This window comes from Dama dama, chromosome 21, assembly GCF_033118175.1.
Source record: "Dama dama isolate Ldn47 chromosome 21, ASM3311817v1, whole genome shotgun sequence".
Classification (NCBI taxonomy): domain Eukaryota; kingdom Metazoa; phylum Chordata; class Mammalia; order Artiodactyla; family Cervidae; genus Dama; species Dama dama.
Window position 1 is genome coordinate 32,494,769 of NC_083701.1, and position 18,464 is coordinate 32,513,232.

Consider the following 18,464-nt stretch of genomic DNA (forward strand, 5'->3'; position numbering starts at 1 on the left):
CTGGTATTCCCATCTCTTTCAGGATTTTCCACAGTTTATTGTGATCCACACAGTCAAAGGCTTTGGTGTAGTCAATAAAGCAGAAATAGGTGTTTTTCTGGAACTCTTACTTTTTCGATGATCCATCGGATGTCGGCAATTTGATCTCTGTTTCCTCTGCCTTTTCCAAAACCAGGTTGAACATCTGGAAGTTCACGGTTCATATATTGTTGAAGCCTGGCTTGGAGAATTTTGAGCATTACTTTGCTAGCATGTGAGATGAGTGCAGTTGTGCGGTAGTTTGAGCATTCTTTGGCATTGCCTTTCTTAGGGATTGGAATGAAAACTGACCTTTTCCAGTCCTGTGGCCACTGCTTAGTTTTCCACATTTGCTGACATACTGAGTGCAGCACTTTCACAGCATCATCTTTTAGGATTTGAAATAGCCCCACTGGAATTCCATCACCTCTGCTAGCTTTGTTTGTAGTGTTTCTTCCTAAGGCCCGCTTGATTTCACATTCCAGGATGTCTGGTTCTAGGTGAGTGATTATCTGGATCGTCAAGATCTTTTTTGTTTAGTTCTTCTGTGTATTCTTGCCACCTCTTCTTAATATCTTCTGCTTCTGTTAGGTCCATACCATTTCTGTCATTTATTGAGCTCATCTTTGCATGAAATGTTCCCTTGGTATCTCTAATTTTCTTGAAGAGATCTCTAGTCTTTCCCATTCTATTGTTTTCCTCTCTTTCTTTGCACTGATCACTGAGGAAGGCTTTCTTATCTCTCCTTGCTATTCTTTGGAACTCTGCACTCAAATGGGAATATCTTTCCTTTTCTCCTTTGCTTTTGGCTTCTCTTCTTTTCACAGCTGTTTATAAGGCCTCCTCGGACAGCCATTTTTCCTTTTTGCATTTCTTTTCCATGGGGATGGTCTTGCTCCCTGTCTCCTGTACAATGTCACGAACCTCCATCGATAGTTCATCAGACACTCTATTAGATCTAGTCCCTTATATCTATTTCTCACTTCCACTGTATAATCATTAGGGATATGATCTAGGTCATACCTGAATGGTCTAGTGGTATTCCCTACTTTCTTCAGTTTAAGTCTGAATTTGGCAATAAGGAGTTTATAATCGGAGCCACAGTCAGCTCCTGGTCTTGTTTTTGCTGACTGCATAGAGCTTCTCCATCTTTGGCTGCGAAGAATATAATCGATCTGATTTCAGTGTTGGCCATCTGGTGAGGTCCATGTGTAGAGTCTTGTGTTGTTGGAAGAGGTGTTTGCTATGACCAGTGCATTCTCTTGGCAGAACTCTATTAGCCTTTTGCCTGCTTCATTCTGTACTCCAAGGCCAAATTTGCCTGTTACTCCAGGTGTTTCTTGACTTCCTACTTTTGCATTCCAGTCCCCTGTAATGAAAAGGACATCTTTTTGGGGTGTTAATTCTAGAGGGTCTTGTAGGTCTTCATAGAGCCATTCAACTTACGCTTCTTCAGCAGTACTGGTCAGGACATAGACTTGGATTACCATGATATTGAATGGCTTGCCTTGGAAATGAACAAACTCTAATTGTTTAGGATTCCATTTTTGGGAGAGCTTAAACTGTAATTAAATTAAATCTCAGGTTGATGACACTGGACTTAGTATGAGCAGCTTCATAATAGGTATGCTATCATGTTTTTAACACAGTTAACCTAGAAATTCTCTCAGTTGTTTTGTGAAAGTTCAGATGTTTGGATAGTCTACAGCCTTAGCAGAAAAGAGTGATTTCCCTTCTTATATAACTTCAGTCATGGATTATGTTTTGGCAAAATTATGACTTATCTTTTGAAACTTTATGTTCCTCTTTTGCTAAGGCTCACAGCAAGTGAATAGAGTCCTTTTTATAAGGTTCCTTATACTGTGAATGAAGTAGGAGGTCATGTACAAATTTGGTTAGAACCAAATTACAAGAGAAATGTAGACCTTTTAAATGTTGATTGAGGGCCTGGATGAAATAGAAGGTTTCAGTGAACACCTAGGGTGTGACTATCCAGGTGTATTCTTGTCCTCCCCAGGTGAAGATAAAAAGGAAAGATTTAGGGTAAAAAAGAGAAGGCATCAGGTATATTCTGATTGGAGTTTGTTGGATGGGGAAGCTCAAGACAGGCAAATTAGAAGTGAACGATCTGACGTAATTGGTTTGGGAGCATATTTGTCTTCCTTTGGATTGTTCTTGGGCTTACCAGGTGGCTCAGTGCTAGAAGAATCCAACTGCCAATGCAGGAGATGCAGGAGGATTCTTGCCTGTAAAATCCCGTGAACAGAGAAACCTGGCGGGCTACAGTATGTGGGGTCGCAAAGAGTTGAACACAACTGAGCGACTGAGCGTGCACATGCTTGTGGATTGTTCCTAGTTGGAAGCTGGCAGTCACTGACCAAGTCTTGACCATTTGGGGCCAATTGCTGTAGAGATTATGGTTGACGTCTGTGGATGGTTACAGTAGAAGTTGTGGATCCATGTTCTATATGTGGTCTGCCCATTCGTTATCCAGACAGGTTGATCTCTCACCCTTTTCCTGTATAATGTTCTCCAGCTACATCTCAAAATGATTTGAAAGATAATGAAGTAAGATTTTGCAAAGTGGAAATATAACATTTTTCTTAATCTACTGGCAGGTATCTGAAAACATGGATTTTTCATCTTAATTCCATTAGAGTTAATTTTTTATCTGCAATTGTTTATGTTCTTACAGAGGATCTTGATGATTTAAGAATGGAGGGAGTAACTACCCTGACACCTTCTGGGAGCAAATTTAACCAAGGTCGAGCTACTTACTCTGCTGAACCTCAGGCCAAAGTCACATTGAACATCTGTTCAAGGTGTGCCAGGTAAAACAGATTATAGGTGTATCTATGTATATACATGATCTTGATGTTTTAAATCTAAGATTTTGATGCAAAGGGTGTACTCCTCTGTTTTAAGAGAATCTTTTCTTTCTGGTTATCTTTTGTGATGAGTTAACAAGGGAGTTAGTTGTACAGTTTATCCTCATGCCCCAATGCCACTCAGACCAACAATGAATCAAAGAGTTTCGATTGTCTTTACTTCACAGTTGGAGACTATTCTAAGACTTTCTGCCTCTGAATTTCATTTGCTGTCTGCCTTTCTGTTCCTTTTCAAAAGAAGATTCAAGGGACCCTAGAAATTCAAAGCCACTTCTGAGGCACCTGTATAAAGGACAGTTTGCCCAGGTACAGTTTAAGATCGGACATTATTGGCCTCTTAACCTGTTCCTCATCTTGTTCACCTCCTGGAAAGAATTTAATCAGCTTGATGCTTTTCAGTTTTGGCAGCTGGAAGCAATCTTTGCATATAGTGTATGTGGCCAAAGAAGTAGCTTAAGTTAACTGCCGAGTCAGCTCCCAGTGCTGGTCTAGCAGAAGCTCACCAAATAGCTAGAATTCATTCTTTTGTAGGAACTAAATCTCATTTGCAAAGAGGCTTTTAAGCCTGTTTAAATGATAAAACAAGTCTTCTAAACCCTTATGTAAATGGTGCAGATTAGCAAGAACAATGCCCTGACTGGCCAGTTTTATCTCCTTTGCTTTATGTCTAGCTGTTCTATTGTACAGTTTGAGAGGGAATTTGTGGCTTGGAAATGGGGCGGTGGGGGGAAGTGTAGGAAAATCAAATCAGATTTTTGTAGCTTTTCCTTGCCTTTACTCCTTGGGAAGTTTAATTGTAATTGTCATGGGCTTAGAAAAATAAAAAGAGATAGAATAAAAATAAATAGAAAAATCAGAGGATATTATTTGACATCATTAAGAGAAATGCCACCATAAAATGAAAACACCACTGGAAACATTGCTTCAGACAAGTAATATTTGGGTGGATCGATTTTTTTGATTAAGGGTATGAAGAAAACTGCAAGTATTTATGCAATGATATTTAGGCATCCTGAGTGTGGAAGAGTCATTTGGCAATTAAAAAGAACTTTATAGTATGTTTGTACATTTACAGGTTGACTGGGAGGGGTTGGTGCTTGGTTCTTGGTCCTTGGTCCTTCATGTTATTTGTAGAAGATTGGGATATGAGGAGTTTTTTATGGAAAGGAAATCCCATGAAAACAATATGTTTTACTAAAGTACTGAAGGTTTGAATTGGGAAAGGACCAAACCCATTCCATAGCCCTAAATTATTCACATTCAGCTTCCTAATGATAAGCTAGATTATAAATTATAAACTACCTGCATATAAGATGAACTCATAACCTCTAAGGGCTTCCCTGGTTGCTCACATAGTAAAGAATCTGCCTGCAACACAGGAGACCTGATTGAGAGGACTGGATAGGGTCATGTATGCATAGACAGCCAACCAAGTGATCACAGTGTTAAGACTCTCAAGAAATCCTTAAAAAAAAGTTTCTCTTCTTTTTCTCCCATGCACTGGGATAATTCCCATGTAAATACTTAAGGAGTTGAAAATATTTTGAATTTTCCCCCTCTTTTAGAAAGGCCCACATTAAAGTACTCAGGCACTGAAGAAAAAGAGAGCCTCATTTTCCTGACACGAAGGAGTTTTTTGCCTTAGGCTTCTTACAGACAAGGGAGAAAACTATAGCTCATCATCCAGGACAATAAGTGTAGGGTGGCAGTGTTTTTGTTTTTGTGTTTGTTTGTTTCTCAGAGTTTCATGGTCAAGAAATAATTTTTTTCAGGTAGAACTGGAAGGTTTAAAAGCTTAAAGGATGTGTTGTTTTCTTGAAATAGTGCTGTAGCCCCAGGACACCCAAGTGTCATTGAGATTCAGGGGATGGCCAGAGCTTTTGCAAAGAACCCATCAGTGAGCAAGTCAGTGTAAAGACGTGGAGTGTACTCTTGAAATTGTCATTTTCCTCAATCTCTTTTTCAAATACTACACTGCTTGTGAGCTACGTATGGGATCACAGTATCTAGAAGGAAGTTTGCATAGAATATGTCCAGAACATTATTACTCTTATCAAACTGAGGGCATACAGCCAAAGGCCACAGAGACTTTCTCCTTCAGAACCTGATTAGAAGACATGATCTGTCCTGAAACTAATACATTGCTCTGGGAACAGTTGATGGATATAATATATATGTGACCATTAGTAGGACTTCTGATTTTCAAGAGATCAGGAAAAGAGGAATTCAGCCCACATTAAGTTGCTCTGTGAAGTTTTATGTGCAACGAAGTGCTAACTATGAAGAATGTAAAAAAATGTTTTGATTAGATGGTTACAAGAAATAAAATTATAACTTTTTTCATAAATATTTCATACATTGTTAGAAAAGTGCAGATGGAAGAAAGCTTATGTTTTCAAGCTGGAAAATTATTCCAGGGTAATGTTATTCCCTTAGCTCTTAGTGACCTTAATCTGATGTGGACATTGCTGCAATTTGTATGGTTTAAACAAACAGATGACATCATTTGGCAAGTGGAAAAATGCATAGTTAATAGATGTCTGGTCACCAAGATATATTGAGATTCTAACCCAAAATGTCTCTGTTTTCCCCTCAGATCATAAGGGAAAGAAACCATTACAAAATAATTTTAGGTAAATAAAGAATTTTCTTTGTATAATATAATATATCAGTGTCCTTATAACTGCTGATTTTTTTTTTTTTTTTGCATTACAAGTTAGATTTTTTTATATATTCATTGAGTGTCTTAGTTTGACTTTCAGAACATTCTACTCATACACTACTAAGCCTTGAACGGCGTGGGCAAAACAAGTTTAATTTGTTGCCTAGGAGTCACACCAAGTCATATCAACCAAAAAGTAAAATGTCAGTAGGTCAGTAATACGCATTGCCAGTAATTATCAGCAAAACTTGTGTGTTTTTAAAAAAACAGTAGTTTGGAGCATTGTGAGTTTCAAATTAAATTTCTCTATTAAATATCCTGAATTTCCTTTTTAAGGTAACAGTTAAGATATCAATAACAAGCAAACAAATGCTGATACCAAGGCAGCAAATGACTATTTCAGTGAAGTTTATAAGCCATTTTTCTGGAAAGACCACCCATTAATTCTGTCTACCCACTGCCATTCCGAGGAGTTAAATCTTGTTTTTGTGGACTCCTGCCAGGGCATTCCGGGTGGTAGGTTGCTGTTTGTTTTTGATGGTGCAAGTGTTTGCATTCATTCATGCCTAACATCAATAGAGCACAAAAAAGGAACGGAAAGCCATTTAAAAAGAAATTGGATTATAGAGAACATACAGTGACACTGGCTCAAGAAACTGCAGCCTGAGAATGTTAGGAGAAATTTGTTTCCAAATAGCCTGCTGATTTTTCACTGATTTGCTTCATGTCATTGTACCAAAAATTGTTCACCATTTTTATACATCGTGACATTAAAATAATGAGTTTATTCATATATTGACTTGATAAAGCAAAAGCCAATGATTGCTGGTGGTAGGAAGCTGAAGAAAAGATAAATGTCAGCACTTATAAATGTGAGCTAATTTCAAACTAACTATATTAGGATTTACTAGTTAAGAAAGCTGACATCATTAGTGATATGTTAAATTCTGTTTCACTTTGCTATGCATTTTTTTTCCCTTTTTCCTCCCAACCTCTTTTATAAGGTTTATTTTCAGTAAGTTCCCACTGGAAAAAAAGTGAGCAAAACTGACCTAAAGGAAAATGGATAAGGACAAAAAGGGACTGCTATCATTGTTTACAGTTACAAAGTTTTCCATAAAATTGACTTCCTACACCTAGATTAAAAGGTTTGGTTTGAGTGATGAATATAGTGCATGTTTTAAGTGACAGAAATGGTTCATTTGAACCAAAATGAATTTATGGAAGACTCACTCTGTGACAAGTACTGGGGTAAACTCTGGAAAGAAAAATTAACACTGCTGATCACTAGGAACTTATATTCTGTCTAGAAACAAACTTGGAAAAAATAGGTGCAACCCAAAATATCAGACAGTGATAATTCTCTAGAAAAACTAAAGCATCGTAAAATGGCTCAGTTATGCCAGACATAATTGATTGTTACTTTATAGGGGCTGTTGGTGTGGGGAAAGTCCCTTGGAGAGATTGAAATATGACTTCCAGGGTTCATTCTGCATGAAGAAAGAAATGAGGCCAACACACATCAGCGAGAAACTGGGGACCACTTTATCTCAGTTTTAAACATTTTAACTTCACAGTTCTTTTGTTTATACATTGATACAATATTCTCTCCATCGCTAACTTTTTTTAGTGGTTGTTTTGTGATTCATAAGAGAGGGAGGGCCTTGGGCCGCATAAGTACACACCTGCTCTATATAATTAATTAATTAATTTTTGGTTGCATTGGGTCTTTGTTGCTCTGTGTGGGCTTTCTCTTGTTGCAGCAAGCAAGGGGTAGAGAGGCTACTCTCTAGTTGTGGTGTGAGGGCTTCTCTTGCTGTGGAGCACAGGCTCCAGGTAAACAGGCTTTAGCAGGTGTGGAGCACAGGTTTATGTGCTTCGTAGCATATGGAATCTTCCCAGACCAGGAGTTGAACCGTGTCTTCTGCATTGGCAGGTGGACTCTTAACCACTGGACCACCAGGGAAGTCCACACTTACTGTAAAAGACTACTTCTTATTATGTGAAAAAGTGCTGGGGCTTTAGAGCAGTAGAGACTAAGGTTGGAATCTCAGCTTGCCCACTCCACTGGACAACTCTGAGAAATCACTTACCCTCTCTAAACCTCAGTTTCCCATTTATAACTTGGAAGTGGTCATTTCCCATTCCCAGTTATAGCAAACTGGAGTGGCTAGCTCAGTTTAAAGCATTGAGTCTACTCTGGGGAAAAAAAAGTGTTACAAGATGAAAATATTTATATACATTTCAGAAGAAGTTAAATATCCTTTTGAAATGCGGGGAAGTCATGTTATATACTGAAAAAAACAAAAGGAGCATCAAGGTCAAGATCTAGGGAAACATTATGAGGGTTTAGGGAATAGAAAATTATGGGTAAGTTTTGGTTGATTTTGAACAAAATGCATCAAAGTGTTTTAATTGCAGAGACTTTTTCTCATTGTTTTCCTCATATTTCCTCTCTCTGTGAAAGTACCAGTCTACATGCTTATATTCTCTCTCTATCTATCCATCCCTCCCATAAACCCTTTCTAAGACTGTGATGTAAGAAACACTAGAAGGAAATGGATAGCATGATAGAGGCAGGGAAAGATGGTCTTTTAGTCATCTTTGCTAAGTAGCAGCAGCCTTGAATGAGAGCCAAAAAACTGTTTGCAAATCCCACAGTCAGTACTAGCAGGCTGATTTTCCAGTTCATACCAGAATGCCTGAGATTATTTTTTTGGCATCTCCATAGAGTTTGTCAGGACTACTGTGATCTTCAATCAGAGTAACCTCTTTTTCCTTATGGACTTTCTGGGTCTTACATATTATCTGTGACTTATAGAAGAGTCCTTTTGGGGAAATCTACCCACAGAATGGGCTTTCCAGGTGGCACAGTAGTAAAGAATCCGTCTGCCAAATCAGGAGATGCAAGAGACACAGGTTCGATCCCCGCGTCGGGAAGGTCCTCTGGAGTAGGAAATGGAAACTCCAGTATTCTTGCCTGGGAAATCCCATGGACAGAGGTACCTGACAGGCTACAGTCTATGGGGTTGCAATGAGTCGGACATGACTGAGCACACACATACACACCCAGAGAATAAGCATCTTAGCATTAGGGAATGGAAATGGCATATTGTCTGAGAAAGTCAATATTGTCAATTTCAGGGTAGGAGAAGAGTCCTAAGTTTCCAGTGGGGTGCTCAGTGGTGCCCATGGACTGGCTTCCCCACACTAATGGGCAGCACGTACAATAAGATGTAACTGGGGACAAATTAGAAAATCCAGGAACAAATAAAGTATTTGTTGTTGCTGTTGATCTACTATGCCTCCTTTATCCACTATATCCCTGAAAAGGATGCCTGAACCAGCTGAAACACTTCATTCCTGTTCTTTTATCATTTGATGGGCATTTGGGTTGTTTCTGCTTTTTAGACTGTTAAGAACTATGCTGCTAGGAATATTTCAGTGTAAGTTTTAGTGTGAACATGTTCTGTCATTTCTCTTGAGTATATATCTAGGAATACATTTATTGGGTCATATATTAATTTTGTATTTACTTTTAAGGAACTACCAAACTGATTTCTGAAGTGGTTGTACCATTTCACAATCCCACCAGTAATGTATGAGAGTTCCAAATTTTCAACATCCTCATCAACCTTTGTTACTCTTTCTTTTCATTGTTTTGCTTTTAAATATTAGTCGTCCTACTGAGAATAAAGTATTATTCCACTGTGATTTTGTAAAAGTTTTTATTTATTTTATCTTTGGCTGCATTGGGTCTGAGTTGCAGCCCCTGGGATCTTAGCTGCATCATGTGGGATCTTTTGTTGTGGTGTGTGGGCTTCTCTCTAGTTGTGGGATCTGAGCTCAGTAGTTGCAGCTCTCAGGCTGAGTTGCCCCACGGCATGTGGGATCTTAGTTCCCCAACCAGTGATCAAATCTGTGTCCTCCCCCACCACCATTACAAGGCAGATTCTTAAGCACTGGACCACCAGGGAAGTTCTAAAATGTACTATTTGGTGAAATAAAAAAGATAGGGAGAAGCTTGATGAGGAATCAGAGATATTTGCATGTTAAATTTAGGTTGCCTATTAGACATATGTAGTCAAAATCTCTCTCTCAGCGACAGAACTAATAGTTCATAGAGTAAAACTTTGCATTTTCTTTTGGGCTTCCCTTGTGGCTTAGCTGGTAAAGAATCCACCTGCAATGTGGGAGACCTGGGTCCAATCCCTGGGTTGGAAAGATCCTCTAGAGTAGGGGAATGCTACTCACTCCAGTATTCTGGCCTGGAGAATCCCATGGACTGTATAGTCCATGGGGTCACAGAGAGTCAGACATGATTGAGTGACTTTCACTTCACTTGCATTCTCTTTTAGCAGCAGTATGAGAGAAGTGAAAGATTTGTCATGTCTTTCCAGAAAAGGCTTTGTGACTGTCATCAGCATTGGGGTCAGTAGGCCACATTGTACATGTATCAGAAATGACCTCACACCTCATAACTCTTCATCTCTCTAGGCATGCTTGGCTTACTGTCTATCATAATCTGCTTGACTTGAATTTCTTATGTAAATTGTTTATCATTCCTTCACTCTCATTAAAATATTAACTGCATGGGAGCTGGAACCAAGGCTGTCTTGAATCATGGATATATCCTCCGTACGTTAAGTAACTTGTGACCCACGTGAAATAGCCACTGAATACTTGAGTGAATGAAAGATTGGAGGAGTATCAACCGGAATCTCTTTCTTCCTCTCTGTCTCCCTTTTTGTCTACTGTGTCTCTTCATCACTATCTCTAGACTCAACTTTCTTTCTCTCCATCAACATCTCTATTTTTACCTCCAGATTCAACTTTCTGTTGGGCCACTCCATGTGGGTAAGGATGGCCCTGGCACCTGGGTGCTCCAGGATTATAGATATCCTTAAAGCTAGGGCCTTTTTCTCACCCAGAGTTCATATGATAATGTTTAGAAAGACTCTGCTAGCATACCCCTGATTATTTGCTACCAGAGATCAGGCACAGAGTAGGGATGATGAGATATCTGCTTTACCTTTGGTCATAAGCTCACTCCTGTGTTAGGGGAAGAGACACCCCTTGATTGGAAATTCCACCAGAATCATGAAAAGTTGAGGAGAAGCCTTTATCAAGAGAAAGAGATTCAGTGCAGACAGAATGATAGCATGACCATCCCAACAAAATAAAATTAATAAGATATTTGATTCATAGAGAGCTTAAAATTATATTAAGTACTCTAGCAAATATTAATTCATTTTAAAACCAGTCCTCCTAATTTTTACACCAACTGCATAGATGGTTGAAACTTGACCCAGAAAGTTTAAATAACTTCTACACACAGCCAAGAAATGTCTTTGGTGTACATAAACCCAAGACTTCTGAATCAAAATTCGATATTCTTCCAGCTATAGCACATGGCTCTGTAAGTTATTCTGGTACTCAGTGCCACTGCCCACCTTCCATTTTCTAACTTGAGATTAAAAGCCCTGTATGATTTCCTTTCCTCTAATGTTGTGTCACTGGTAAGCCTAATGACAGGTTCCAGACTTGGATCCAACAAACACTTGAGTTGCCATCAACAGCTACCGTGGGGACAATTTCCTTTTGCTTTGAATGCCCAGACTGTCTTTCAGCCCGGTCCCTTTGCTTTCCTAGATCCCATTTCCCTTTTAAGTAGTTTTCTTCTTTTACAATGTCAGAATTCATGTAGTGTGACTCTAGGTTCTTTTAGTAATAAATCAGCATGGCAAAAAGGTTAGGAGTTAGTAGCCCTGAAAAGTGGTATCATCTTCTGACTTTTGCTGATAAGGGTAGAAGGTGGGTATGAGAGAAACAGCCTGAGGACGTGCATATATGTTTGTTTTTACATATTTTTATTTCTCTTATTTCCTAAGCCCCAACCAAACCAGGCTTGTCTCTTTTCCCCATTAAGATTCTGTGATTAACTCCCATCTTACCCACGTTCTCTCTTCCAAAGTGAGCCGACCTCAGGTGCGTGGAAGAACTCGTTCCTTCCCTACAACCTACAGACACATTCAAACACACTTTCTTCTCCACACACAGCTTATATTTCCATCCTTGCCTCTAAAGTTTTCTTGTTGCTTCTAAACTGAAAGCAGTTAGGAAATGGCAACCCAGTCCAGTATTCTTGCCTGAGAAATCCCATGGTCAGAGGAACCTGGCAGGTTACAGTACATGGGGTCACGAAGAGTTGGACATGACTTAGTGACTAAAAAAACAAACAAAAATTGTCCCTCGGTATCCTGGGATATGAAACCCATCAATACTTTTGGAGGGCTGTCTAGGCCATTTTATGTAAAACACACATAGACATCCCCAGATACTGGTACCTGCGAATGTTGTACATCTTTTGGCCTTCTGTTTCATTTTTTAAATCTTTCCCTGTTCAATTTCTCACTAACTGTTACATATTGACTTTCTCTCCTCTTTTAGAGGCAAAGTGTTCCTCTCTCAGTTGTGTCTGACTCTTTGTTGGACACATGGGCTCTAGCCTGCCAGGCTCCTCTGTCCATGGAATTTCCTAGGCAGGAATACTGGAGTGGGTAGATATTCCCTTCTCTAGGGGCTCTTCCCGATCCAGAGATTGAACCTGGGTTTTCCGCTTTGCTGGTGGATTCTTTACCACCTGAGCCACCAGGGAAGCCCCTTCTAGAGGGAAAGGCAGCAACATATTGATTGTATTGATTGATATTGTATGTATGGATTCATTTTGAATCCAGTTCAGAGCTCCAACAGTCTACAGGGAATATGTTCCAAATCTGAGGCATCATTCCCACTGAATTGCCTGTTTGTTTAATAAAGGAGAGATGGTTGGCACCAAGATTAAAGTCAGAATTTTGTTTGTTTGTTTGTTTGAATTGGTTACGAAGTCTGAAAGTTGTTTGCTTCTTGCTGGATGGCCTGGGGATTTCATATTTCAATTGTCTTTATACAGTTTGTTGATTTTATTCACCTGTTCCTTGCAGTTTTGCTCCTCATGAGCAGGCATGGCGTGTTGACTGACCCCATCTTTCCCTTCCCACCTCATGTCTCCCCTCCCACCCATATTCATTTTTTCCCAAAACAACAGAATCAAAATCCCTTTCATTGGATCACAGTAAGTTAAGAGGTTTTACCATTATAAAAAAAACAAAAACAAAAAAGCCACTTAAAGTTTTCCTTAAAATTTACCTATCTTCTTGCTGTGACAAAGGTACTCTGAATCTCTCCTTCAGTTACCATTCAGTATTGTCTGAATGTGAGGAGCAGAGTTCTTATTCTATGTCATCTTGGTATCAATGCCTCAATGTTAAGGGATCCCTGGTGTAAGCTTCTGAAATCAGAGAATTAGGACTACTTTGTATAAAATGAACGTACTTTGGTTTCAGTAGCCTTCTGATTACATTGCCCAGAGCAGGTACTCGTAGTTTTAAATGAGTACCCAGACTGTTTAGGCTTTTTACTCAACTGAAATAAGGCATCACACTTATCATTTGTTAATCATCTGCCATTCATTTATAACACTATTAATCAGATGCCCCTTCCTTCTTGTGGCTTGAATGAGTTAGAGTGCCCTGGTCTACTTCTGAGAAAGCACCAGAGAATCCACAGGATGGCATGTCCTGCTACATCCACGAGGGGACATGCTGGTGGCAGAGTGGCTACAGCCTGGGGAAGTCATATTTCAAGATGATTCACAATGCCCACTAGTCATAAAAGTATGATATGATGGGGTCCAATTCACATTTTAAATCATGACATTTTAGAATTAGAGAATTTCTGATATAGATCTTAGACTATCCCACATGTTTTTACAATAGAATACCTAAGGATTTATAAAAACATCAGCCAATAAAATGACACTCAGGGAACAGCCTGTGTTGTAAAAGTTAATTCTCTGCTGCCAGAGATTCAGCCAAGAAAACGTGGGCTCAATTTAGTGATGTCATAAGGTTGGGAGAAAAGTCATTGTCAGGATGAAATTCGCATTTGTGTAATGAATAGTCCACTGGTTCAAGTGAGTTAATATAGAGATATTTATGGTATGCCTTAGTAGATCAATTTTGATGTAAAATACAGATGGAAATAAGAGAGGCAACTTTAAATTGTGTACACAGGCAGTGTGCAGAGTGAGTGTGCCCACTTACTTTGAAATTTTAGGAAAGTATCTATTTGGGGGGAGAGGGAAGATTGTCTTTTAGATCCAATCACCTCATGTTATTACTTTTCCTAGAAGGAATTTATGAGATAATTGTTTGACTCTCTACTCAAAGTTCTTTAGCTTTCACAGAAGCAGGCAGGAAAGAGTAAAACATTCCTTTCTCCACAGCTACCCTGACTGAGTGACTGAGCGCACACACACCTTTTCTCCATCTGCCTCTTCCCTTCATTGTTGCACAAAGGCAGCTGGGTGATAACGTATTTCATCCAGGTCCTTCTTCCTACATTTACCGGAAGCACTGAGTCCTTTTTAACTGTCCAGAGGGTGCCAGTGCTTTCTGGCTTCTTCTCTCAAATTGTTTGCATCATTCTCCACTTGCTCCTTTTTTTTTTTTTTTTTAATTTGTCTCTGCTGGGTCTTCATTTTGGCGCATGAGCTTCTCTAGTTGCAGTGCATGGACTAAGTAGTTGTGCCGTGCAGTCTTCTCAAGTTGCAGCACACTGGCTTAGTTGCCCCACAGCATGTGGGATCTTAGTTCCCTGACCAGGGATTGAACCACACCCCCTGCATTGGAAGGCGAATTCTTAACCACCGGACCACCAGGGAAGTCCCTGTCCACTTGCTCTGGACCAGCGATCATGCTGGCCTTCTGGTTCTTTCTCTAACAGGTCAAGTAAGTGCTTTCCCATATTGCTCTTCTTTGACACTTCCTGTTTCCCCGGATCATTGACCTTTGCCTGGCTTCCTTCTTCATTTCAAATGTCACTTCATCACTGAAGCCTTTTCTTATCCTAACTTCATCCTTCTCTCTCCTTACCTGACTTTTTTCTCAAAAGTTTCATTGTGCTCAATCCCTGCAGTCATGTCCAACTCTTTGCACCCTATGGACTGTAGCCCACCAGGCTCCTCTGTGCATGGGATTTTCCTGGCAAGAATACTGGAGTGGGTTGCCATGCCTTCCTGTAGGGAACCTTCCCGACCCAGGGATTGAACCCGTCTCCTGTGTCTCCTGCATTGCAGGCAGATTCTATACTGCTGAACCACCAGGAAGCCCCGAGGTTTCATTACTTACTTTTTATTTCACTACTTGCTCCCTTTGTCTCCTCCTGCATGAGGTCAGGAATCTGGTCTGTTTTGTTCACTACTATAATTCCAACACCAAGAACAGTGCTCGGAACACATAATTATTGAATAGTTGAATAAATTAATGGAAAGTGCATGAGGCACATTTGTTATTAAAATTAGGAATAATAGCTAATTTTATTGAGTGTATTCTATATCAGGTATTTTTCTAAGCACTTTATGTATATTAATTCATTTAATGCTGACATCAGAGAGGTTGGGCAGTTTACCAAATGTCATAGAGCCAGTAAATAATAGAGCAAGGAGTTTAACTAGCAGGTCTTGCTCCAGAGAAGGCACTCTTTTATCTTCTGCTACCAACAATAATAATGGGAGGATGTAGGTGTGGAAGGAGGCCAGGAAAAGGAGGGAATGATGTGGCTCTGTAGCAAGTGATTATTTAAGTTAGTTGGAGTTTTTCATGATGAGTTTTCTCATCACTACCTTATTAGCATGATGAACAATCAATAAAAATTACTGATGCTATTATGTCTGCCCTGGTCCTAGTCCCCTTGTGGTATACCATCTAAACAATGTTGCTGTTTAAAGTATTGTGAAAGGATACACAGTATTATCAAAAAGTTTGAAATGCTTCCAACAAAGTAATTTCACTGTAATTCTCTAGAAGAGGATGTGTATCTATAAAAAAAAAGTTTGGGTCTTCAGATTCAGTATGCTAGGCATTGTGCTGGTAGTAGAGATTTATAAGATATTAAGTCTGCCACTCATGAGTTAACCAAAATCATAGCAAATAGACTTGAACTGCATTCAACTCATGTCGATTTGCAATAAGATTTGCTTGGACATATTCTTCTTGTGTAGGTGTACCCCAAATTATATTTTGACTTACATAAAATATAAGCAAATTTAGAATAAAAATAAATTGATTAATGTTTGTTTTAGCTTTAATATGATTATTGCCTTTTTAAAGTGACTTAAATTGTGGTCAAGAAAATGCCATTTTCATCCTCAATGTTGTTTTTATCATCTCACCATGATAAAAATAAAATAAGACTCTAGCCAGGCTAAGAGAAAATGGGGAGTAGACACAAATTATTAATATTAGAAATGAAAGAAGGGACATCATTACAGATCTCATGGCTATTGAAAGAATAATAAAGGGTTTCTGTGAATTAATCTATGCCCACAAATTGGATAATCTAGATGAAATGGACCAATTCCTTGAAAGATATATGTGTGTGCGTAAGTAGCTCAGTTGTGTCTGACTCTGAGACTCCATGGATTGTAGCCTGCCAGACTCCTCTGTTCATGGGATTCTCCGGGCAAGAACATTGGAGTGGATTACCATTCCCTTCTCCTTGGGATCTTCCTAACCCAATTTTTAAACTCATAAGAAGAAATGAATAATATGAATAGGCCTGTATTTATTAAAGATTAACTTAATAATTAATAGCACCAGACCCAGATAGGATGACTAATAAGTTCAATCAAACATTTAAGGACGAAAATATACTAATTCTTTACAGAATTAGTAAAATTCTGTAAATACTTTTTAAAAGATAAAACAATTATACTTTTTAAAAGGGAATACTTTTTAAAAGATTAAACAATTATAAACCATCTTCAGTATTAGCATTCTGTGACTGGGAAAGTCTGTAAATACTTTTTATAATTTCCAGACATGTGCTTTCTCATAGAAAATTTCTCAACATGGCATAAAGATGTTTACTAATTGGCACAAGTACTTTTAGTTCCATAAAAGAAAAGCAAAAGTGGACAAACTTGTGTTTAGCAATTAGTGTTTCAATGTTTTATCTTATTTGGAAATTATTTGGATATTTAATTGTTTAGTCTAACTCATCACTTATAAACTTAGTAAAACTTTGATGTTCCGGGTTACCAAAAGATTTGGGAAAACTATTTGAAAAGTTCACCTAAAAACTTTTTGTCCTACTTACATCTCTTCCATTTACTTAATGATTATATTTAGATTATCCACAAAAAGTTCATGAGACATTAAGCAAAGTCAGCCATCATCCCAAGCTACTTTTTCTTGCTGACAAATTTAGTAGAGATAACATGAACTCATTTGATTAATAAAATTAATAAACCCAGATGAAATAAAAGTTACATGTCTGCATTATATTCATTGTTGAGAACTCTAAAGATATGCCTATTCTAATAAAATCAACACAAACTAGCTTTTTTTTTTTTTTTTTTTACAAACTAGCTTTAATTCTGAATATTTTCCTAAAGCATATGAACCTGAAAAGTATTTGGGTTAAATCTCTATTATATTTCTGAGAATTTTATGACTGCTTAATTCTTATAAGTGCTTGATTTTCTTTAAGCCAATTAAATGGAGCTCTTTTACAAATTAATTTAAGTAATATCATCCAGAGGTTAAAAAAAATACCACATATTTAACACAGAAATAGATACACATATGCACACAGACACAGAGACTTTATAGTTTCATTTAAAAATTTCTACCTTAAAACAGGTACAATGATACAAAGCTCACTAGTTACAAAAGGACAGTTGGAATAAGTTATCTGCTTTGATGGCTAAAGCTTTTTTTTTAATATATAAATATTTGTGAAGACACATGATTTTTTATTTGCCTCAATTCCAAATGACCCTTTCACCTTTTATTCCCCTTTTGATAAGAATTATCTCCATGAAGTTTGTAGAATATCCACATCTCAAAGGCATAAAGAAGGAATGTAAGTAACAGGCCTTTTAAGATAAATAGGGGAGGTTTTAGGATTGGTAGGATTAGGTGAACTTTGACTTGCCTCTAGAACTGCATTTCTGGTTCTGCAAATATTTGTAAGATAGAGACATTTGCTTTTAATTCCTCTAAGAACTGAGTTGTAGCCTAGATGGTTAAGGACTGACACAACCCATCCACCTTTCCCTCTGGGTACATTTAGAATGAAGAAAAAGGCCTAAAAGAAAATTTCTGTCAGACCCTAAATATTAGCTTCTAATTTGGCCAAATTTCTGATTATAGAGTTATTCATCATCATTCAGTCACTCAATTGTGTCTGACTCTTTGCGACCCTGTGGACTGCAGCACACCAGGCTTCCCTGTCATTTGCCATCTCCTGGAGTTTGCTCAAACTCATGCCACCTGAGTCAGTGATGCCATCCAACCATCTCATCCTCTATCATCCCCTTCTCCTCCTGCCCTCAATCTTTCCCAGCATCAGGGTCTTTTCCTTTCAAATATCTTGTCACCTTTCAGCCTTGACAAAGAGTAAATATTTCTGATAGTATTAAATCCATGGACTAAAAGAGGAGGATCCTCCAAGAGGTGCAAAAGTTACTACCTTCCCCAAATCCAATGTGTGCGTGTATTCTCAATTGCTCAGTCATGTTACAACCCCATGGACTATATCCCACCAGACTCCTCTGTCTATGGGATTTTTCAGGTAAGAATCCTGGAGGGATTTGCCATGTCCTCCTTCAGACTGAGGGATCAATCTGTGTCTCTGAGGTCTTCTGCATTGGCAGATGGATTCTTAAACACTGAGCCACCCGGGAAGCCTCTCCCCAAATCCAGAGTCACTCCCAAAGATAGCCAAAAGCAGGCAGGCAGAAATTTTCAGACACAAAATGAAACAAATTAGAAGACAATACCTATCCCTAG

The 18,464-nt window shown here is 38.5% G+C and overlaps 1 protein-coding gene across 1 annotated transcript in view; it reads left to right on the forward strand.

Annotated features, from left to right (window-relative positions):
* The window catches only part of C21H8orf34 (chromosome 21 C8orf34 homolog), a 357,039-nt gene that overhangs the window by 218,784 nt on the left and 119,791 nt on the right, over window positions 1-18,464 (forward strand). Inside the window, exon 8 of the mRNA XM_061123439.1 lies at window positions 2,714-2,849. Within this exon, the coding sequence (XP_060979422.1) occupies window positions 2,714-2,849 (136 nt within the window). The remainder of the gene's footprint in view (window positions 1-2,713; window positions 2,850-18,464) is intronic.